We start from the raw sequence: 23,431 nt of genomic DNA, 5'->3' as shown, positions 1-23,431 counted from the left end.
ACAGACGCGATCGACTTGCCGATCCACCCTGACTTGAAGCCTTCTAGACCAAAGTAGGCTGTGCAGAGAACAGTACACTCCGCAGGACCGTACGCATTTATGATTTCGACTTTCCCTGCCCATCTTTTACTGTCCGCGCTACTGACTTCCTCTCCTCCAAGGATCAATTTTTGAAGTGATGGAACATTTTCAGAATCCAGCAGGCGTGCAACTGTTGGGGTTAGATAGGCCCAATTAACTCGCATATCGTTAATTGCTTTTGTTAAGTTGTCACGCCTATCACCTTCGGAGGGGATACACACGCTTCCACCGTGTAGAAGGGTTGTGATGATCTCAGTAATGCAGATATCGAAGGTGAAAGCAGCAAACTGAAGAAAACGTGCCTGTGACGTAATTCCAAAAGCTTTTCCATGCCCTAGGCATCCTGTAGAGACTGCTCTGTGTTCCAGGACAACACCTTTCGGCACTCCAGTGCTTCCTGAAGTAAAGATAACGTATGCAATATTGCTTGGCTCTACTGCAGATTGCTTCGAGTGGGTTTTGTTTGACAGGTTGTGGATCGACGTCTCGCTCACTGTGACGACGGTGCGGGTCGAGCCTTCCCATAGGGTAGAGTACTGCGCTGAAGTGAGCACCACTTCAGCCCCCGTCTGCTTGAAGATCTCCTCGCGCCGGCTTTGTGGATGTTCTGGGTCTAGGGGTGCGAATGCTCCACCCGCTTTGAGTACGGCCATCATGGCGACAATCGTCCACATAGACTTCTCGAAGCAGAGTGGCACGATGTCTTCTGGCTTGACGCCGAGCTCGATTAGATGGCCTGCTAGCCTGGTCGATAATTCATCCAGATCGCTGTACGTCATCTCGCCATCCCATGCACAGATGGCCTGCGCCTCAGGCTGAGATCTTGCACGGTCAGAGAAGATGTCGTGGACGCACTCGTCTACTGTTGGAGGAATGGCGCTGTTCCAGGCCCATAGTTGACGTCTCTCTTCATTTGTTACCAAATCTAGGTCACACACCGGAGTGTTAGGCCCTTCTGTTATGGCGGCAATCGCTATACTGAGGCTTTCTACCACGCGTTTCGCTTGAAGTTGGTCCATACAGCTGGTCTGGAACGTCATGCTGGCTTCCATAACTGTGTTGCTGTAGCGGGCACCAACAATGATATCATACTAGTCGAACGTTTTAGCTTCATCGATACAACTTAGATATTGCATTAACATACCTCGGTCGGATCCTGACCATCCTGGAAATGGAAGAGAACATCTGGAGTATCATCTCCCTCCACATCGTCAATCCGCTGAATGGATAGACTAGTATTAAATAGCGGAGATGTTCCGAGTTGAAGCATGTTATGTACGCTGGCTAGTGAGAATGTCTGATGTGTTAAGGCATTCATATAGTCTGACTGCACCGTCCGTAGGGCCTCTATTACAGTTAACTGCTCATGAAGACGTACCCGGCAGGTTAGCATGGTAATCAGCGGGCCGAAGATGTCGTCAATGCCATCAATTGGCACATCTCGTCCTGACGAGAGACTACCAAAGCATGGGGCTGTAGAGCCAGTGTAACGGCTGAGTACTAACGCCCAAGCTGTCTGAATGAGGGTAGCCGGGGTGATTTCCCATGCCTCACAGAACGCGTGGATTATGCCTGCATCGAGATTGGGCACCTCCACTGTCTCGTCCCTGTGACCTTCCACTCCGGCATCTGCCATCGAGGGGAAATAGCATGGCTCGATACCCTCCAATTGATTGGCCCAATAGCGGCCGGCCTCTTCCTGTGACTGCTCCTTCAAGTAAGAGATGACATTCCTGAATGGTGCGCCGTGTGAATCGAGATCAGCACTGTATGCAGTCTGCAGGTCGCGCATGATGATGCCTCTCGAGTGGGCATCCATGATAGCATGGTTAATGTCAAAGCATAGGTATACTCTTTGGTTGTCGAGCTGGCAGATGGAGAGATGATGCTGTAAGCCACTTGCCTGCTGGTTGACTGGGTTGTAGCGAGCGCGGAATAATTCAAGGTTCACTGTATCTCCTGTAGCCTGGAAAACTGAGATACTTGGTTGGGGATTCTTAAGCACAATGTTGGTGATGCCCGAGCTTCCGGGGACGTGATCCACTAGCAGTGCCCGTAGTAGCGAGTGTCGTCGAACAACGGCCTTCCAAGCGCGCTGTAGCCGACCGCAGTCAACCCGTGTGTTCTGCTTGGATACGGCTTCAAGAATAAGGCACACGCGATAAGCATTAGGGTCTCTGCTCTGGCTGGCCAGGATCCCTTCCTGCATTGGAGAGCAGGGGTAGACGTCTTCAACATCCTCTGGCCCCACACCTAGTTTCGCAAGAGTGTCATTTTGGAAGCGGTCAAGGTCGGCGTATGAGTGGAAAGCCAATGAAAGATCGCTCAGTGTCCACTCGGGGCTTCTGAAGCAGAGAAGGTTGGGCATATCCATCAAGGTGTTCTCGTACAGTTGAACCCAGTCTCGAATTTGCGTTTGATGCTTCGTGATACCACTGTGTGTAACACTTACATGCGCGCATCCTTTTTCGATGACCACAGAGGCTGTAAATAAGGAGAACTTCCCGGCTTCAGCCGCTGATGCTAGCTCGCAGCCTTCTGGAATAGGCACATTCTTAAACAGCGACTTGTCGCGCTCAAGCTGCTGGTACACACCTTGGTAATTAAACACCATTTCCACAGGGAAAATAGATGCGTAATCCTGGATAGTGTCTTCGTTGACGAAATGGGACGCAAAATACGACCGGCCACTGCGCCTAAAGCTACGCATGCAATCCTTTGTTGCACGGATGACATGTAGCAAGCTGCTGCGCGCGCTAGTTGATACCTGGACAGGGAACATACTCGTAAACCACCCCACAGTTCGCGAAAGGTCGATACTGTCGTCCCATGGCTCACGCCCATGAGTCTCATTGAAGATGGGAGGAGGCGTTCGATCAGGGAAGACAGCCGCAAACGAATGAATTAGGGCTGCAATCATAAGCTCAAGAGGGCGCGTTCGGAGGGTGTTGTTGCAGCTTCCAAGAAGAGCGGATGTCGTCTTTGTATCAAGTACAAACTGCTCGGTAGTTGTAGGGGTGTGCGATATAGTGCTGGATGCGACGCCCCAGTACGATAGCTGGCTGAGGTCCATCTTCTCTTGTATCATCCTATTTCTGTGATCTGCATCCTTACCAGCGTACTCCGTCTGAATAGCGCTCCAGGTTTGGAAGGGCATTGAGGATGCAGGGGATAGGGCTTGGCCGAGGAGTAAGTATTCCAGCTCTTCAAGAAGAACCCGCCATGAAACTAGGTCAATCACTAGGTGATGAACAGCCATGAATAGCGACTGACGCTTGCCAACGTCAAACAAGACCGCTGCCATGACTGGCCCACTCTCAATGTCTAGGCGCTTGCGGCTTTCGAGTATGGCCTGGGTGATGTCTGCAGTGTCCGTAGGTCGCGCATGTTGCAAGGTGAAGGAAGCATCAGCAGAATCAGAAACATATTGCTGCCATCTGCCTCCAACTGCTTTGCTGAATCGAGCCCTTAGCATAGAGTGTCGCTGGACAAGGGTCCTAAGGGCATTATAGAGCAACTCAAGTGACACTTCGCTACGAAGTTCTAAGAAGACAGACTGATCAAAACTGGCTCTACCAGTAGGTTCAAGCCGGAGGTACAGCTCTTGGATCGGGGCCAGGCTAAACGGTGTGTTGACTGGATCTTCTGCAGCGCGCGCGAGCTGAAGAGGCTTTGATAATGTCGCATAGCGGACGAGTTCGGCAATGGTCTTCCTGCGAAAGATGTCGCGCGTTGACAGATGGATTTGGAGCGAGCGAGCACTTGCAGACAGCTGCATAGCTGTAATAGAGTCGCCGCCTAGGCGGAAGAAGCTATCGTCTATACCAATGGTCTCAGGGTTGATGTTCAACACATGCGCCCACAGCTGCTGCATCGTCTGCTCGGCTTCTGTCGACGGCTGCCGCTTCGGACCCTGGCTTGACGTCCGCATTTCAGCCAGCTGCTGGGCTGAGAACGAGGCCCCGATCTCGCGGAGTCGCTTCCTGTTCGTCTTGCCGGAATCTGTCATGGGAAGGCGCGACAGCGCAAAGTATACGTCAGGTATCATATGGCTGGGCAGAGAGTCGGCTAGCTTCTTGTCCACTTCAGTTAGGATGACCATCTTCACTGAGGAGCTGTTGTCCATTGCGTTGTCCGGTTGTAGTTCATCGCGCTCCTCGCCATCTAGCTGCAGGAAAACTGCTAGGGTGGCACTTTCTTTGTCTCCCGCTGGAAAGATCACCTCCACGGCTATCTGCTGTGCCTCGGTCATGCACTCCCGCACGTGGTACTCAATCTCACCCAGCTCGACTCGCTGGCCTCGCACTTTGACCTGGTCATCTTTCCGACCTACGTAGACTAAGTTGCCATCAGGCCCATAGTAGACCAAGTCACCCGTCTTGTACATTCTTCCTTGACGCCCGGAACGGCCCCCCCCACCTTCCAGGAGCCAAGCGGGATCGTTTATGAATGCTCTCTTCGTCTTCTCATGGTCGTTGAGGTAGCCGCGCGCGAGGATTGGTCCTTCTACGAGAAGCTCGCCTATTGATCCTAGGGGCGCCAGCTGGTTGTGGTTCTGGGGATCCACCACCCAGCTGACGGAAGCCACAGGCTTGCCAATCTTCCCAGATTCAAAGCCTTGAACATCTGAAAACGTGCAACAACACACGCAGCACTCTGCTGGCCCATAGCCGTTTATCATTCGGACGTTCCCTCCCCATCTCTCCCAATCGGCAGAGCTGACCCGCTCACCTCCAATAACTAACGTCTTAAGCGAAGAAACGATGACAGGATCAAGCAATCGGGCGACGGACGGAGTAAGAAATGCACAGTTTACGTCCATATCCTTGATAGCTTGAGCTAGATTATCGCGCCTATTAATATCAGACGGGACACATACGCAGCCACCATGCAGGAGTACGGTCAGGATCTCGTCAATGCAGACGTCAAATGTGTACGAGGCGAACTGCAGAGCTCTGGTGCACGGTTCGATTCCGAGTGCTCTTCCATGGCCCAGGCAACCTGTAGAGACAGCCCTGTGCTCCAGCAGAACACCTTTCGGCACTCCGGTGCTCCCTGACGTGAAGATAATGTATGCGGTATTGCTTGGCTGAACTGCAGAATGCGTCGAGTGGGTTCTGTTTAATAGGTGCTGGATTGACGTTGCACTGACTGCGACAACAGTGCGGGCTGAGCCTGCCCAAAGGGTAGAGTACTGCGCCGATGTGAGTGCCACTGTAGCCCCTGTCTGCTTAAATATTTCTTCGTGGCGGCTTTGTGGATGTTCTGGGTCTAGGGGTGCGAATGCTCCGCCTGCTTTGAGCACCGCCAGCATGGCGACAATCGTCCACATAGACTTCTCGAAGCAGAGTGGCACGACGTCCTCTGGCACGACGCCAATCTCGACTAGATGGCCTGCTAGTCTAGTCGAAAATTCATCCAGCTCTCTGTACGTCATCTCCCCATCCCACGCACAGATGGCCTGCGCAGATGGCCGCGCTATGGCCTGCTCAGCGACCAGATCGTGGAAACATCGTTCAACCACTGGTGGCGTCTCAGCGTTCCACGTCCATATCTCTTGTCTGTCGCCGGGTGTGAGGGTATCGATGTCTGCCACCTTGTCCTCTGGTCTTGCCCCTGCCAGCTGTTGCATGACGAAGGTGAACTGGCCCAGTATCTTCTCGATTAGCCATCGCTCTACCACACGCGAGTCGAAGGTTGCCGTAATGTGTACCCCTTCTGCAGCCAGCGCGCACTGCAGCATCAGCGGATACGTCGTGAAGTCTTGTAGCTCTGAGCGCCCCCGCCACTCTCCTAGCACCGCATCGCTCTCCGGTGCATTGCCTGCAGGCTGCACTACCAACAGAGTCTGAAAGCCGCAGGCATGTCGGGCGCCCTCCGCCATCTTGGCGATCCGCTGCAGTCCCGTCTGCTCGTACGCAATCATCTCCGTTGACTGTTGCTGTACCCCTTGCAAAAAGTCGGACACTGCTTGGTCGCCCTGTACGCGCACTCGCACTGGAACAGTTGCAATAGTAGGCCCAATCATAGCCTCAATTCCAGGAACAGGGGCATTGCGTCCTGTAACTATAGCGCCAAATACCACGTCGTCTGAGTTGGTATAGCGACTAGCGACGAGGGCCCAGGCGGCGCGCAGAAGTGTTGACGTCGTCGTGTCAGAGTGGACGTTATGAAACGGAGGGCATTGATAAGCCATTGTCGCATCTGCAATTGGCTGCTGCACTGCTGGCGGTAGTGGAGGGAACAGTGTCGCCTGGCAGTCAGCAAGAGCGGTTTTCCAGTACATCTCTCCTGCCTCCTGGTCTTGTTGCCTAAGATACTTGATAAAGGCGTGGAAGCTAGGCTGCTTTTCTGCCTTGGCGCCATTGTATGTCTTGGTGACTGCATCCACAATTCGGGGCAGTGACCAGCCGTCGTACAGGACATGGTGAATAGTCCCTACAAACCAGCGCTTCCCTCCTTGGCTTTCCTTAACAAGGGCGAAGCGCGTAAGCGGATCACCTAGCTCCATGGAAAGAGACTTATCCTTCTGAAGATACTCATCTAGGCTCTCTGACTCTACCCATTGGATATCCTCTGCTACAACAACCTGCATCAATCCAACCTTGTTGTTCTGCACAATCCGCGTGCGTAAGGCTGGTGTTGACCGGAAGACGTGCTCCCAAGCGGCCCGGAAGGCGTCTTCGTCAATGTCGGCTCGCAGCTCCAGGACGCTCTGCATGATGTAGTCTCCTGCTCTCTTGGATGTCAGCGAGATCAGTCCTTCCTGGAGGGGCGAGCAGGGGTAGATGTCCTCGATGAGTCTCGCGTCGACGCTACAGCTGGCGGCGACCTCCTCACGAACTTGTTTTACATCCGCCTCTTCATCGAGCAGAGAAAAGGCCGCAATTTCTTCTGCCATACCGTTATCGTGGCTGATTTCCAAGCTGGCTAATGCTATGAGCTTCGGATTGCGGAAGATATCTGCCACAGAGAGCTGCATCCCTGCCCTGCGAGCCTCGCCGACAAGCTTCATGGCCGCGATTGAGTCGCCGCCTAGGCGGAAGAAGCTGTCATCTAAGCCAATGCCTTCTGTCGTGATGTTCAGCGCCTGCGCCCAAAGCTGCTGCATCGTCTGCTCGGCTTCTGTCGACGGCTGCCGCTTCGGACCCTGGCTTGACGTTCGCATTTCAGCCAGCTGCTGGGCCGAGAACGAGGCCCCGATTTCGCGGAGTCGCTTCCTGTCTGTCTTGCCAGAAACTGTCATGGGGAACTGTGCCAGCGCAAAGTATACGTCAGGAATCATATGACTGGGCAGAGAGTCGGCCAACTTCTTGTCCACTTCAGTTAGGATGACCATCTGCACTGAGGAGCTATTGCCTGCTTGTAGTGCATCGTGTTTCTGGTCATCAAGTTGTAGGAAGGCTGCAAGCGTTGCATTAGCTTTCCTTCCCTCTGGCATGATTACTTCCACTGCCATCTGCCTGGCCTCAGGAATACAGTCTCGGATGTGGTGCTCGATCTCACCAAGCTCGACCCGCTGGCCTCGCACCTTGACTTGGTTATCTTTGCGGTCCACGTAGACCAGTTTGCCATCAGGGCCATAGTAGACTATGTCACCAGTCTTGTACATTCTTCCTTGACGTCCGGGAATACCTCCACCCCCTTCCAGTAGCCAGGCGGGATTGTTAATGAATGCTGCCTCCGTCTTCTGAGGATCCTTAAGGTAGCCGCGCGCGAGGATTGGGCCTTCCACAAGAAGCTCACCCATTGATCCTAGAGGTGCCAACTTGTTGTAGTTCCCAGGGTCCACCACCCAGCTCACAGACGCTATGCACTTCCCAATACTCCCTGACTTAAAATCTTGTGCACCAGGAGATGAGCTGCACCATATTCCGCATTCTGTTATGCCATAGGTGTTTATCACTTCAACATGGCCGTTCCATCTCTGGCAATCACTGTTGGTAAGTTGCTCTCCTCCAAAGACTAAAATTTTAAGCGATTGTGTCTCACTCGGTTTAAGCAATCGTGCCACGGTCGGAGTAAGCAACGCCCAATTAACATTCATGGTGTTGATGAAATTGGAGAGATTGTTGCGACGATCATATTCAGAAGGGACGCAGACACAACCTCCAAAAAAGAACGTGGTAACAATCTCAGTAATGCAAACGTCAAAGGTGAAGGAAGAAAACTGAAGAACTCGGGTGTGCGGTGCGAGGCCGAATGCTTTCCCATGGCCAAGGCAGCTTGTCACAACCGCTCGGTGTTCCATCACAACTCCTTTCGGTACTCCTGTGCTTCCGGATGTCGGGATAATGTACGCAGTATTTCTTGGATTTACTGCAGAATGCGTTGAGTAGGTTGTGTTTGACAGGTTTTGGATCAACATTTCGCTGACTGCGACAATATTGCGCGGTGAGTCCGCCCATCGAGTAGAGTACTGCGCCGAAGTGAGCACTAGTTTAGCCCCTGTCTGCTTAAAGATCTCCTCGTGGCGACTTGGCGGGTGTTCTGGGTCTAGAGGTGCGAATGCTCCGCCCGCTTTAAGTACCCCCAGCATGGCCACAATTATCCATATGGACTTCTCGAAGCAGAGTGGCACGATTTCTTCTGGCTTGACGCCGATCTCTACTAGATGGCCTGCTAGCCTGGTTGATAATTTGTCCAGCTCGCTGTACGTCATCTCGCCGTCCCAGGCACAGACGGCCGGCGCCTCAGGCCGAGCTCTTGCGCGTTCAGAGAAGATATCGTGGATACATCGTTCCACTACTGGTGGCGTCTCAGCGTTCCATGCCCAAATCTCTTGTCTGTCGTCAGGCGTAAGGGCATCAATGTCTGCCACCTTGTCTTCTGGGTTTGCTCCAGCCAGCTGTTGCATGACGAAGGCGAACTGGCCCAGTATCTTCTTGACTAGCCATTTCTCTACCACACGCGGATCGAAGCTTGCCGTGATATGCACCCCTTCTGTAGTCAGCATGCACTGCAGCATCAGCCCATACGTCGTGAAGTCTTGTAGATCAGAGTGTCCGCGCCACTCTCCTAGCACTGTATCGCTCTCAGTCGCATTGCCTGCAGGCTGCACTACCAGCAGAGTCTGGAAGCCGCAGGCATGTCGGGCGCCCTCCGCCATCTTGGCGATCCGCTGCAGTCCCGTCTGCTCGTACGCAATCATCTCCGTTGACTGTTGCTGTACCCCTTGCAAAAAGTCGGACACTGCTTGGTCGCCCTGTACGCGCACTCGCACCGGAACAGTTGCAATGGTGGGACCAATCATAGCCTCAATGCCAGGAACAGGGGCATTGCGTCCTGTAACTATAGCGCCAAATACCACGTCGTCTGAGTTGGTGTAGCGACTGGCGACCAGGGCCCAAGCGGCGCGCAGAAGTGTTGACATCGTTGTGTCAGAGCCGGCTGTAGGAAGCGGAGGGCATTGATAGACCATTGTCGCATCTGCAACTGGCTGCTGCACTGCTGACGGTAGTGGAGGGAACAGTGTCGCCTGGCAGTCAGCAAGAGCGGTTTTCCAGTACATCTCTCCTGCCTCCTGGTCTTGCTGGCTAAGATACTTGATAAAGGCGTGGAAGCTAGGCTGCTTCTCTACCAAGCCGCCATCGTATGTCTTCGTGACAGCCTCTAGAATTCGGGGCAATGACCAGCCGTCATACAGCACATGGTGAATGGTCGCTACAAACCAGCGCTTCCCTCCTTGGCCTTCTGTGACAAGGGCGAAGCGTGCAAGCGGATCGCCTAGCTCCATGGAAAGAGACTTATCCTTCTGAAGATACTCATCTAATCTTTCTGTCTCTATCCACTGGATATCTTCTGCTACAACAACCTGCAGCAATCCAAGCTTGTTGTTCTGTACAATTCGCGTGCGTAAGGCTGAGGTTGACCGAAAGATGTGCTCCCAAGAGGCCCGGAAGGCGCCTACGTCAATGTCGGCCCGCAGCTCCAGGACGCTCTGCATGATGTAGTCTCCTGCTCTCTTGGATGTCAGCGAGATCAGTCCTTCCTGGAGGGGCGAGCAAGGGTAGATGTCCTCGATGAGTCTCGCGTCAACGCTGCAGCTGGTGGCAACCTCCTTGCGAATTTGTGCCACATCCGCCTCTTCACCGAGTAGAGAGAAGGCAGCGATCTCTTCAGCCATGCTGTTACTGTGGTTGGTTTCCAAGCTAGCCAATGCTACGAGCTTCGGATTGCGGAAGATATCTGCCACAGAGAGCTGCATCCCTGCCCTGCGAGCTTCGCCCACGAGCTTCATGGCTGCAATAGAGTCGCCGCCGAGGCGGAAGAAGCTGTCATCGAGGCCAATACTGTTTAGCCCAATGTTAAGTGCCTGCGACCACAGCTGCTGCATGACCCTCTCTGTGTCTGTTGATGGCAATCGCTTTGGTCCCTGGCTCGATGTCCGCATTTCAGCCAGTTGCTGGGCCGAGAACGAGGCCCCGATTTCGCGGAGTCGCTTCCTGTCTGTCTTTCCAGAAACCGTCACGGGAATCTGCGACAGCGCAAAGTATATGTCAGGTATCATATAATTGGGCAGACAGTCGGCCAACTTCTTGTCCACTTCGGAAAGGATAACCATCTGCACTGAGGAGTTGTTTCCAATTACGTTACCCGGTTGTAGTGCATTGCGGTCCTCTTCATCTAGCTGCAGGAAGGCAGCTAGTGTCGCATTGTCTTTTTCTCCCTCTGGCATGATTACCTCGACTGCTGTCTGTTGCGCCTTGGGCATGAACTCCCGCAGGTGATATTCAATTTCGCCAAGCTCGACGCGCTGGCCGCGAAGCTTTACCTGGCCGTCTTTGCGGCTTGCGTAGACTAAGTTGCCATCGGACCTGTAGTAGACTAAGTCTCCCGTCTTGTACATTCTTCCTCGACGTCCATGATGACCTCCGCCGCCCTGCATCAGCCAGTAAGGATCGTTAATGAACGAACCCGCGGTCTTTTCCGGGTCATTAAGGTAGCTGCGTGCGAGGATAGGCCCTTCAACGAGAAGCTCTCCTGTTGATCCTAGAGGTGCTAGCTTGTCGTGGTTCTTTGGATCCACCACCCAGCCAACAGACGCGATCGACTTGCCGATCCACCCTGACTTGAAGCCTTCTAGACCAAAGTAGGCTGTGCAGAGAACAGTACACTCCGCAGGACCGTACGCATTTATGATTTCGACTTTCCCTTCCCATCTTTTACTGTCCGCGCTACTGACTTCCTCTCCTCCAAGGATCAGTTTTTGAAGTGATGGAACATGTTCAGGATCCAGCAGGCGTGCAACTGTTGGGGTTAGATAGGCCCAACTAACTCGCATATCGTTAATTGCTTTTGTTAAGTTGTCACGCCTATCGCCGTCCGAGGGGATACATACGCTTCCACCGTGTAGAAGGGTTGTAATGATCTCAGTAATGCAGATATCGAAGGTGAAAGCAGCAAACTGAAGAAAACGTGCCTGTGACGTAATTCCAAAAGCTTTTCCATGGCCTAGGCATCCTGTAGAGACTGCTCTGTGTTCCAGGACAACACCTTTCGGCACTCCAGTGCTTCCTGAAGTAAAGATAACGTATGCAATATTGCTCGGCTCTACTGCAGAATGCTCCAGATGAGTTCTGTTTGATAGGTTCTGGATCGACGTCTCGCTCACTGTGACGACGGTGCGGGTCGAGCCTTCCCATAGGGTAGAGTACTGCGCTGAAGTGAGCGCCAATTCAGCCCCCGTCTGCTTGAAGATCTCCTCGTGGCGGCTTCGTGGATGTTCTGGGTCCAGGGGTGCGAATGCTCCACCCGCTTTGAGTACGGCCATCATGGCGACAATCGTCCACATAGACTTCTCGAAGCAGAGTGGCACGATGTCTTCCGGCTTGACGCCGAGCTCGATTAGATGGCCTGCTAGCCTGGTTGATAATTCATCCAGCTCGCTGTACGTCATCTCGCCATCCCATGCACAGATGGCCTGCGCCTCAGGCTGAGATCTTGCACGGCCAGAGAAGATGTCGTGGACGCACTCGTCTACTGTTGGAGGAATAGTATTGTTCCAGGCCCATAGTTGACGCCTCTCTTCATTTGTTACCAAATCTAGGTCGTTCACCGCAGTGTTTGGCTCTGCTGTCATGGCGGCAATTGCTATACCGAGGCTTTCTACCACGCGTTTCGCTTGAAGTTGGTCCATACAGCTAGTTTGGAACGTCATGCTGGCTTCCATAACTGTGTTGCTGTAGCGGACACCAACAATGACATCATACTGGTCGAATCTTTTAGCTTCATCCATACAACGTACATATTGCGTCAACATACCTCAGTCAGATCCTGACCCTCCTGGAAATGGAAGAGGATTTCAGGGACCTCACCACCCTCTACATCCTCGAGCCGCTGAATGGATAGACTAGTATTAAATAGTGGAGATGTTCCGAGTTGAAGCATGTTATGTACGCTAGCTAGTGAGAACGTCTGGTGTGCCAAGGCATCCATGTAGTCCGACTGTACCGTTCGTAGGGCCTCTATTACAGTTAACTGCTCATGAAGACGTACCCGGCAGGTCAGCATGGTAATTAGCGGGCCGAAGATGTCGTCAATGCCATCAATTGGCACATCTCGTCCTGACGAGAGACTACCAAAGCATGGCGCTGTAGAGCCAGTATAACGGCTGAGTACTAACGCCCAAGCTGTCTGAATGAGGGTGGCTGGGGTGATTTCCCACGCTTCACAAAACGCGTGGATTATGCCTGCATCGAGATTAGGCACCTCCACTGTCTCGTCCCTGTGGCCTTTCGCTGCGCCCTCTGCCATCGAGGGGAAATAGCATGGCTCGATACCCTCCAATTGGGTGGCCCAATAGCGGCCGGCCTCTTCCTGTGACTGCTCCTTCAAGTAAGAGATGACGTTCCTGAATGGTGCACCATGTGAATCGAGATCAGCACTGTATGCAGTCTGCAGGTCGCGCATGATGACGCCTCTCGAGTGGGCATCCATGATAGCGTGGTTAATGTCAAGGCACAGGTATACTCTTTGGTTGTCGAGCTGGCAGATGGAGAGATGATGCTGTAAGCCACTTGCCTGCTGGTTGACTGGGTTGTAGCGAGCGCGGAATAATTCAAGGTTCACTGTATCTCCTGTAGCCTGGAAAACTGAGATACTTGGTTGGGGATTCTTAAGCACAATGTTGGTGATGCCCGAGCTTCCGGGGACGTGATCCACTAGCAGTGCCCGTAGTAGCGAGTGTCGTCGAACAACGGCCTTCCAAGCGCGCTGTAGTCGACCGCAGTCGACGCGTGTGTTCTGAGTAGATATGGCTTCGAGAATGAGACACACGCGATAAGCATCAGGGTCTCTGCTCTGGCTGGCCAGGATCCCTTCCTGCATTGGAGAGCAGGGGTAGACGTCTTCGACATCCTCTAGCCCCACGCCTAACTTCGCAAGAGTGTCATTTTGGAAGCGGTCAAGGTCGGTGTATGAGTGGAAAGCCAATGAAAGATCGCTCAGCGTCCACTCGGGGCTTTTGCCGTGAAGAAGGTTGGGCATATCCATCAAGGTGTTCTCGTACAGTTGAACCCAGTCTCGAATTTGCGTTTGATGCTTCGTGATACCACTGTGTGCAATACCTATATGCGCACAACCGTTTTCTATGACCGCTGAGGCCGTAAACAAGGAGAACCTTCCGGCTTCAGCTGCTGATGCTGGGTCGCAGCCTTCCGGAACAGGCACATTCTTAAATAACGACTCATCGCGCTCAAGCTGCTGGTACGCTCCTTGATAATTGAACATTACTTCCACAGGAAAGATGGATGTGAAATCATGGATAGTATCTTCGTTGACAAAGTGGGATGCAAAATACGACCGGCCACTGCGCTTAAAGCTACGTATGCAATCCTTTGTGGCACGGATGACATGGAGCAAGCTGCTGCGAGCGCTAGTTGATACCTGGACAGGGAACATACTCGTAAACCACCCCACAGTTCGCGAAAGGTCAATGCTGTCGTCCCATGGCTCACGCCCATGGGTCTCATTGAAGATAGGGGGAGGGTTCCGATCAGGGAAGACAGCCGCAAACGAATGAATTAGGGCTGCAATCATAAGCTCAAGAGGACGTGTTCGGAGAGCGTTGTTGCAGCTTCCAAGAAGAGCAGATGTTGTCTTGCTATCAAGCACAAAACGCTCGGTAGTTGTAGGGGTGTGCGATATTGTGCTGGGTACTACGCCCCAGTATGATAGCTGGCTGAGGTCCACCTTCTCCTGTATTGGATTTCCATGATCTGCATCCCTGCCAGCGTACTCAGTCTGGATGGCGCGCCAGGTTTGGAAGGGCATTGAGGATGCAGGGGATAGTGTCCGGCCCAGCAGTACATCTTCTAGCTCTTCAAGAAGAATCCGCCATGAGACAAGGTCAATTACTAGGTGATGAACAGCCATGAACAGAGACTGACGATTGCCAACGTCAAACAAGACCGCTGCCATGACAGGTCCACTCTCAATGTCTAGGCAGCTCCGGCTTTCGAGTATGGCCTGGGTGACGTCTGCAGTGTCCCTAGGTCGCACATGTTGCAAGGTGAAAGAAGTGTCAGTAGAATCAGAGACATATTGCTGCCATCTGCCTCCAACTGCTTTGCTGAACTGAGCCCTTAGCATAGAGTGGCGTTGGGCAAGGATCCTAAGGCCTGTAGAGAGCATCTTGAGTGGCACTTGGGTACGAAGTTCCAAGTAAATAGACTGGTCAAAACTGGCTTTGCCAGTAGGCTCAAGCCGGAGGTACAGCTCTTGGATCGGGGTCAGGCCAAACGGTGTGTTTACTGGATCCTCTGCAGCGCGCGCGAGCTGAAGAGGCTTGGAAGATGTAGCATGGCGGACGAGTTCAGCAATGGTCTTCCTGCGAAAGATGTCGCGCGTTGAGAGATGGATTTCAAGCGAGCGAGCGCTTGCAGACAGCTGCATAGCTGTGATAGAGTCGCCGCCAAGGCGGAAGAAGCTGTCGTCCATGCCGATGGTCTCAGGCTTGATATTCAACACATGGGCCCACAGCCGCTGCATCGTCTGCTCGGCCTCTGTCGTCGGTGGACGTTTCGGACCCTGGCTTGAAGTTCGCATTTCAGCCAGCTGCTGGGCCGATAACGAAGTCCCAATCTCGCGTAATCGCTTCCTGTCCGTCTTGCCGGAAACTGTCATGGGGAGCTGCGACAGCGCAAAGTATACGTCAGGTATCATATGACTGGGCAGAGAGTCGGCCAACTTCTTGTCCACTTCGGCAAGGATCACTATCTGCACTAAGGAGTTGTTTCCAATTACATTGCCCAGTTGTAGTGCATTGCGGTCCTTTTCATCTAGCTGAAGGAAGACTGCTAGCGTTGCATTATCTTTCCTTCCTTCTGGCATGATTACTTCCACTGCCATATGCGTAGCCTCAGGAATGCAACCTCTGATGTGGTGCTCAATCTCACCAAGCTCAACTCGATGGCCTCGCACTTTAACTTGGTTGTCTTTCCGGCCTGCATAGATTAAGTTGCCGTCAGGCCCATAGTGGACCAAGTCACCTGTCTTGTACATTCTTCCTTGACGTCCGGGACGGCCTCCTCCACCTTCCAGCAGCCAGGCGGGGTTGTCGATGAATGCTGACTTTGTCTTCTCGTAGTCGTTAAGGTAGCCGCGCGCGAGGATTGGTCCTTCAACAAGAAGCTCGCCTATTAATCCTAGAGGCACCAGCTTGTCGTGGTTCTTAGGATCTACCACCCAGCCAACAGATGCGACTGGCTTGCCAATTATTCCCGACTTAAAGTCTTGTATACCAGAAGAGGCTGTGCAGACAACGCAACACTCTGTAGGACCGTATGAATATATGACTTCAACTTTGCCTGCCCATCTTTTACAGTCGGCGCTACTAATTTCTTCGCCTCCAAAAATTAATGTTTGAAGTGATGGAACATTGTCAGGATCCAGCAGGCGTGCAACTGTTGGGGTTAGACAGGCCCAGTTAACTTGCATATCATTAATTGCTTTCGCTAGGTTGTCACGTCTATCGCCTTCAGAGGGGATACACACGCTTCCGCCGTATAGAAGGGTTGCAATGACCTCAGTAATAGACATATCAAAGGTGAAAGCAGAAAACTGAAGAAAACGTGCCTGTGATGTAAGTTTAAATGCTTTTCCATGCCCCAGGCAGCTTGTGGAGACCGCCCTGTGGTTCAGCACAACACCTTTCGGCACTCCAGTGCTTCCTGATGTGAAGATAATGTACGCAATATTGCTCAGCTGTACTGTAGAATGCGTTGAGTTGGTTGTGATTGACAGGTGCTGGATTGACGTCTCGCTCACTGTGACAACGTTGCGGGTTGAGCCTGCCCATAAGGTAGAGCACTGCGCTGAAGTGAGCACCACTTTAGCCCCTGTCTGCTGAAAGATCTCCTCATGGCGGCTTTGTGGATGTTCTGGGTCTAGGGGTGCGAATGCTCCGCCCGCTTTGAGTACCGCCAGCATGGCGACAATCGTCCACATAGACTTCTCGAAGCAGAGTGGTACGACGTCTTCTGGTTTGACACCGAGCTCGACTAGATGGCCTGCTAGCCTAGTTGATAATTCATCCAGCTCGTTGTACGTCATCTCGCCGTCCCACGCACAAACCGCGGGTGCGTCGGGCTGTAGCCTGGCCTGCTCTGCAAACAGATCGTGGATACATCGTTCGACCGCTGGTGGTACATCGTGGTTCATCTCCCATATCTTTTCTTTGTCCTCAAAAGTGAGTATGTTAACATCGTCGAGGGTCATCGTGGGCTGCTCGTCGAGGGCGCATAGTAGCTGCTGAACGACGTGGTCGTACTTTCGGGCTAATGCCTCAGCCTCTGCGGTTGTGATCACTGAGATGTCATGCACAAGCTGTAGCGTCACCCCATCATCCGCCAGCCAGCACTGCATCACTAACGGATAGTTGAAGAAGGTCGACAAATCGGCGTCAGTGAACGGTGGGACAACGAGAGGTGACGCCTCGACATCTACTCCTGTATGTGGCTGCACCACCATAATTGTTGCAAATTCACACGCCTCCCGCGCGTCCGGACTTAGCCGAGCAATATTCTGAAGGCCCATCTGCTCAAAAGGGATCATCTCGACGGCCTGTGCTTGTATCTCCTCCAGAAATCCCGTTACACGCTGCGTCCGGCAGAACTTAACCCTAACCGGCACTGTACAGATAGCAGGTCCAACCATTCTCTCAACGCCGGCCACCGCTGCTTGGCGGCCTGTAACAGTGGCGCCAAAGACTGTTTCCTCAGTGCTGTTACTGTGCCAGGCTAGCACTATTGCCCACGCTGCGCGTAGAATTGATGCCCGAGTGACGGCGACGGACGCGTTTGGGCGGAACTGGAACGGAATTCTGCGCATCATGGATCTACTGGCTGGTCCATTGGCAGGGGGTGTCGTGCGCTGAGCGGCTGGAAAGGTAGGTCGGCTAGTCCCGCTCAGCTGCTTTCGCCAATACTCGCTAGCCTCGGCCTTGTCCAAACTGGTGATATGCTTGATGAGGCCGGAGAATGGTACAAATGGCGTCTGGAAGACCTCCCCTCCTTTGTATAGCTGTGCTACTACCTGGAACATCAGCCGCAGGCTCCACCCATCGAAAATAGCATGATGTATGGCAAGGCCGAAGATCTTCTGCTCGCCGTCGTCAAGCAGCCAGTACTGACAGAGCGGTGACCCGTAGGCCATCCTCAGGTCACGCACCTGGCGCATATATGCAGGCACGGTGCTCGCATACTGCCACTTGGCCTCCGCTTGGATGACCGCCTGCAGTGTCTGGCTGCCACAGAGTACGATACGCGTCCGAAGTGACTCGCAGACTTTGAGTGTCTGCTCCCATGCATCCTTGAACCGGTCGGCATCCACACCTTCTGCGAGTCTCATCATGCTCGTGCTCACGTATGAGCCCGGCTGCTTGACAGACAGCATCATCAAGCCCTCCTGCAGCGCCGTTGTGGGATAGACATCTTGGATCATTTCCTCCGGCGTCAGCTCGCACTGCTTCCGTACCTGGCTTGCGATGTTTGACCATTCCGCCTCGGGTATTAGCGACCATGCCTCCGGACTCCCGCCTCCTAAGCTCTCGTCGTTGACCAATGCCAGTGACGCCACCTCCATAAGGGTGGTACATCGCATCAAATCAGCGACGCTCACAATCATCCCAAGTGAGTAACAACGAGCTACGACTTCGATAGCTGTAAGGGAGTCGCCTCCAAGCTGCAGAAAAGAAGATGCGACGGTAACTTCTTCCACAGGTAAAGCTAACGTGTTGCAAACAATTTCTTGAAGGGTGCCAAGGCGTCCCCCCATTGATTCTTGTCCGTCTTTTTCATTCATGTTCCCCATTTTCCTGTTATGGCGAGGGCAATAAAGTGGGTGAAATTAAATTTGTTAATTTATATGTTTGGAATTTTGACGCACCTTTCACACTGATCAACCAGCTGCAAATGTTCGAAATTGGGTTTATTGCTAGGGAAAGCTGCTTTTGGTACTTATTTAGCTATGCTTGCATGAAAGGAGAAGATTCTGCGTTGAGGCCCTACCTGAGCGACTTATCTGAGGTAATAAACGGCTTTGCTCTCGCGCGCCGTGGGGATGTCACTCGAGATTTTTAGTCGAAGTCGAGAACGGGAGTCTTCAAGGCTAAGATCAAACGTAGGTACCTTAGAATAGACACACGTGATTGGCTCTTAGTCAGCTGATCTGCCGGAAAATGTTCACGAGTCTCGTGTAGGGGATATATCATTCGGATGTGATGCCGGAGAAAACTCTGTCGAGTGGACGGTGGTATATCGAAGTATGATGCACATGTGCTGACAATAGGGCTAGCTACTTTACGGACGATATAGTTTTGGAGCTAGGGCCACCTGCACGTGTCACCCCTGATCCTGCAATCCTACGATCCCACAATCCCACAATCCTGCAATCCTGCAATCCTGCAATCCTACGATCCTGCGATCCTGGTGTCCCACGGTCCCGCCACCTTGAGCACCGGCGTAATACAAGGCTGATGTGTATCCACAAATGTCCTGCACTAAAGAGCCGCGGGCCCTTCCTGCTATGAAGCCCTGGATTGAAATCGTATCTGGGCTTTCATTGTTACAACCCTAAGCTGTGTCTTACGCACTTTTCATTATATCAGATGTTTTCGTACGCTTTGCTAATCGATTGCGCCGATTGCATCACTCTCGCCACTATCGATTCGGCTTCCGATCGGAGCGCCTATGAATTTGGCATTTCACGCAAGTGCAGAACGCTAGAGCTAGTGTAGCACCCGAGATAACATACAATACCGATTTTGACGACAACGCACTGGTATTTACCACCTTCATAATTGCCAGATATAACCTCTGAGATATCACGGGCGACAAATATGGGCGATTTTGTACTTGCTAGCAGACGCGCAGAAGGCGGCGTTCGACCACCGCTCATCTGTAATGGTAGCAAGGTTAGCAGGAGAGACTACATTGATTCTGCAGAGATGGAAGCCACCGGGCTTATAAGGCATCTCATCTCAGGTGGGCTAACTAGTTATTAATAGTACATACTAGTCCCGAGCCGGTACAGAATTCCGTACCCTGCTCCAGAAAAGCCCCGCCCGTAAACTCTATTCGTACAACAGGGCTCGTTCCTTTGGTATCGATAATCGGATCAGCTAGGGACCCTTCGACGCTGGCTGCACTGTTCTGAGTTGAGCTCATGACGCGCTCCTATAAACTACTTGGAGTTCGACTATGTTCTCCGCTCTCCCCAAGACCATATAGAGTCTGTGATGGTCTTTGATTTTTCCTTGAAAGTGTTTTAAGAGTCCGTACACGACCTCGCGAAATGCACGCAATCCCCATTTCTCCCAAAAATCCACAACCACCTTTCTCTACCAGTTAGGCGATATTGAGGCTGCCATGAAAGCTTTAGAAAGCCTGAAGCTAGGCGAAAAACTTATGCTACATTGACATTGCTGAAAAATAGGTGTTGATCGATCAGCGTTGTTCTGAAGGTACCACGGGGCATGCGGCACACTTGTAGAGGAAAACATTAACCAACGGAAATCTCAACCACGCGGGAACCTACACTAGTGTGATATATATATTGATAGCCTTCGCAGCTGGGGCCACGACTTCCGAGAGAAATGATACGAAATTTTGTATCAGAGATGGCGAAAAACCCTGTAGGAAAGCGTCGGGTTGATGGCTTCATCAACAGTCTCTGCATCAAGCTTCTCTCGCGATGGACGAGTGGCATCTATAGCAACCGTCGCAAAATTGATTCTACCTTCATGTATACTGTATAATTCAAGTTTTTTGCGCGCCAAGATTGAGATGTACCGGGTGGATAGCCATCAAATATATATTCTGGATGAGAAGGGCTTCCTGATTGCAGTGTTCTCAAGGATGAAGGTAGTCTTTAGTATGCAAAGGTATGAATCGGGAAAGCAAAAGGCCGCGCTTTAAGATTGTAATCGTAAATAGATCACGGTATTAGCTTGTATATGTGCTGATAGTATTGCTCTTATACCAAGTTTGATAAATCAAACCGCCTCTAGAGATAATCAAAGATACATGGCTTTAGGATTTTGGTCCTTCTCAACACCAAGCTTCCGTCCACCTTATCGCTATCTACTTAGACGAGTAGTGAGATGAGTATATCGTGGCTCAAAACCGCGTTTGATAGAGAGACTAGAGCTAAATCTTAAAGCTCGCATAGGCTCCTAATCTTCGATGGCTATGGATCTAATATCACGATGGAGTTTATCAAGTTTGAGACGATAACAAGATCTTCTTCAGAGTACTACTACCTCATCCAACTCTTACGATTCAGCCACTAGATGTGGTGATGTTCATGTCACTATCATCAGCTCACTCGAACAATCTGACGCAATTCATGGATAGATGCCAATGGCCCTTGTCTATCACGGAGACCTTTCCAGGCTGTTCGACGCAGCATGGAGTATCTCATTTAAGGAAACAACTGGGATTAGCCAGGTATTAGCTAGTAGCGTTAAAAGAGGTATAGAGCAATTTGCTGCAATTTGCAGTAAAATGCTTATACTATACATGGAGCTATGTGCTGCAATTTTCAGTAAAATGTTTATACTATACATGGAGTAATGTGCTGCAATTTGCAGTAAAATGCTTATACTATTCATGGAGCAAATTGCTGCAATCTGCAGTAAAATGCTTCTACTATACATAGCGCAAATTGCTACAATTTACAGTAAAATACTTCTACTATACATACAGCAGATTGCTGTAATCTGCAATAAACTACTCCTACAGCACATAGGGCATATTGCTGCAATCTGCAGTGCATCGATGGCGTTGTAAGCCTATCGATAGCAGTATGCCAGCTTATTAGTAACACTACTCCTAAACTAAACCTAAGCTGGCTAAGTGTTTGTAGTAGAAACTTAGTTCTGCAGCAGGCATTTTTATAGTCCTTTTGTAAGGCCGGATGTCCCAGAACGGGCCAGTATGGCCTCACCTGACCTGTTTGGAGGTCGTATGACCTGTGCTTCGTATATAAGCATGAATCCTGACAAGCGAAGCTTGGCAGCGATTCGTCTCTCTTACAATACACTCCTATCTTTCTCCGAAAGCTTGCTCTCAGTGCTATCCGTGCTACTTACCATCCCATCTTTACATTCGAATCGCTCTACAAGCCAGCATACCGCTCAAGGGCAACATTCCTACGTAATGGTGTCAAAGCGAAACGCCAGGGGAGAATCGGATGCAACCGGCGCTCAAAGATCACCTGAGGAGCCGGCCAAGACCGCTGCTCCTGGTAATACTCAACCAGGGTCAACACCAACGCAGGGAGGAACAGAGCAAGAGATGAGTGAAGGGGACAATGGAAATCCCCATGGATCAGGCTCGTCGAGCCATCCAGAAGGCGTTCAGGGCCCGGAAGGGGTCGGAAGGGCCAGTGCGGGACCAAGCGACGCACAGTCCACCCCCGCGAATCAGGCTTTGACAGAAGCCCGCGCCTGGCTGCAAGAGCAGCAGGAAGCGCAAGAACTGGCCAGGATAATGGAAATCCGTCGTCGATTTGAGGCAGGCGATACGGACGCGCTTAACGAGTTGCCAACCAAGGCATCGAACGTCATCGTACCGAAACCTACCCAAGACCGAGCGAACCTACCGCGTCCCGAACCGCCGCACCGATACGAAAAGAAGAACAGGGCGGACTACAACCAGTGGTGTAGGGATAATGAGGACTATCATCAAAAGAGTCCATTAAGCTTTGCTCAGGAATCGCAGAAGATCTCTTTTGGCCTACAATACGTCAATGAGACACTACGATCACTATGGGAGACACACTGCACCTATTCGAAGCTTGTTGACCCATTATGGTCACCGACATGGCAAGATCTCAAAAACAAGATGCTTAATGCATTAGGTACCCCAGCAGAACGAAAAAGGGTAGCCTATGACGCCATAAAGAACTGCAAACAACAACCTAATCAGTCCCCAACCGAACTTCTGGCCTACCTTAGGCCATTGTAGACTGAAGTCAACGAGAAGAGCCTAGAAAGGATGACAGCAGACTTCAGTAGCGCGCTATCTGACGAGATTAAGCGTGATCTGACATATATCCCACAAAGTGAGCAAGAGACGCTAGCTCAGGTGGAAGAGCAGAGCAACATATCCTACCGCCGCCTGCAGAAGGGAAAAGGGCCGAAGTCAAAGGAGAAGGGAACACAGAGGCGTTCTACCTCACCTCCGGCCAATAAGGACCCAAAGAAGCCTAAAAAGGAACAAAGAAGGCCTCCAAGCCAAAAAGGGGCTGGAAGAAGGCAGAAATCCAACAGGACAGAGGTTACTTGCTGGAATTGCAAGCAGCCGGGTCATATTTCCCCAGATTGTCCCACAAAGGACAAAGACAAGGACAAGTCCGACAAGAATAAGCAGAAGGGAAAAGGGCAGGGCCAGAAGAACTAAGCTTCTTCCTCCTAGCCCATATTGCCCTAGTAAGCAACAAAAAGGAGCTTAGAAACCTTCAGGACTTGTTATACCCAAAGAGGTCAACCTTGTTGTCAGTGACAGCAAGCATAGGGTTATCAGAAGACCTTCAGGCTGTAGTGGACAGAGGAGCTGAATTGAACGTCCTGTCTGCTACAATAGCCAAGGAGCAGGATCTCGAGATTGAGCCCCTGCCGGGTGTCTTTCCAAAGGCACCCAATGGATCGGACTTCGCTGTCTACGGCTTCACGGTTGCAAACGTGAAGATCGTGGACTCCCGAGGAAGGGTCCAGACTCATAAGGTGCCGTTTGTGGTAACGGACCTAAAGGGACCCCCAATATATTTAGGTTTACCTTGGATTAATCAGTTCAATCCAAAGCTAAACTTTCGTACAAGACGTATGTTGTTCAGGGGCGTAAAGGAC

At 51.7% G+C, this 23,431-nt stretch overlaps 1 protein-coding gene across 1 annotated transcript; it reads right to left on the bottom strand.

Annotated features, from left to right (window-relative positions):
- Positions 1–18,610, bottom strand: BDR25DRAFT_104604 (acetyl-CoA synthetase-like protein; the record flags this gene model as incomplete). The annotated part of the gene is made up of 4 exons (XM_033683482.1): positions 18,591–18,610; positions 12,346–18,526; positions 1,226–12,292; positions 1–1,172 (listed from the first exon to the last, which is right to left on the bottom strand). Coding segments are annotated over exons 2-4 (18,287 nt in total), but the record flags the coding sequence as incomplete, so codon positions are not given.
- Positions 18,611–23,431: the final 4,821 nt, after the last annotated feature.

The sequence above is a fragment of the Lindgomyces ingoldianus genome, assembly GCF_010093535.1.
Source record: "Lindgomyces ingoldianus strain ATCC 200398 unplaced genomic scaffold BDR25scaffold_51, whole genome shotgun sequence".
NCBI lineage: Eukaryota > Fungi > Ascomycota > Dothideomycetes > Pleosporales > Lindgomycetaceae > Lindgomyces > Lindgomyces ingoldianus.
The sequence above is the reverse complement of the archived record's forward strand: the minus strand, read 5'-3'. Positions and strand labels throughout refer to the sequence as shown.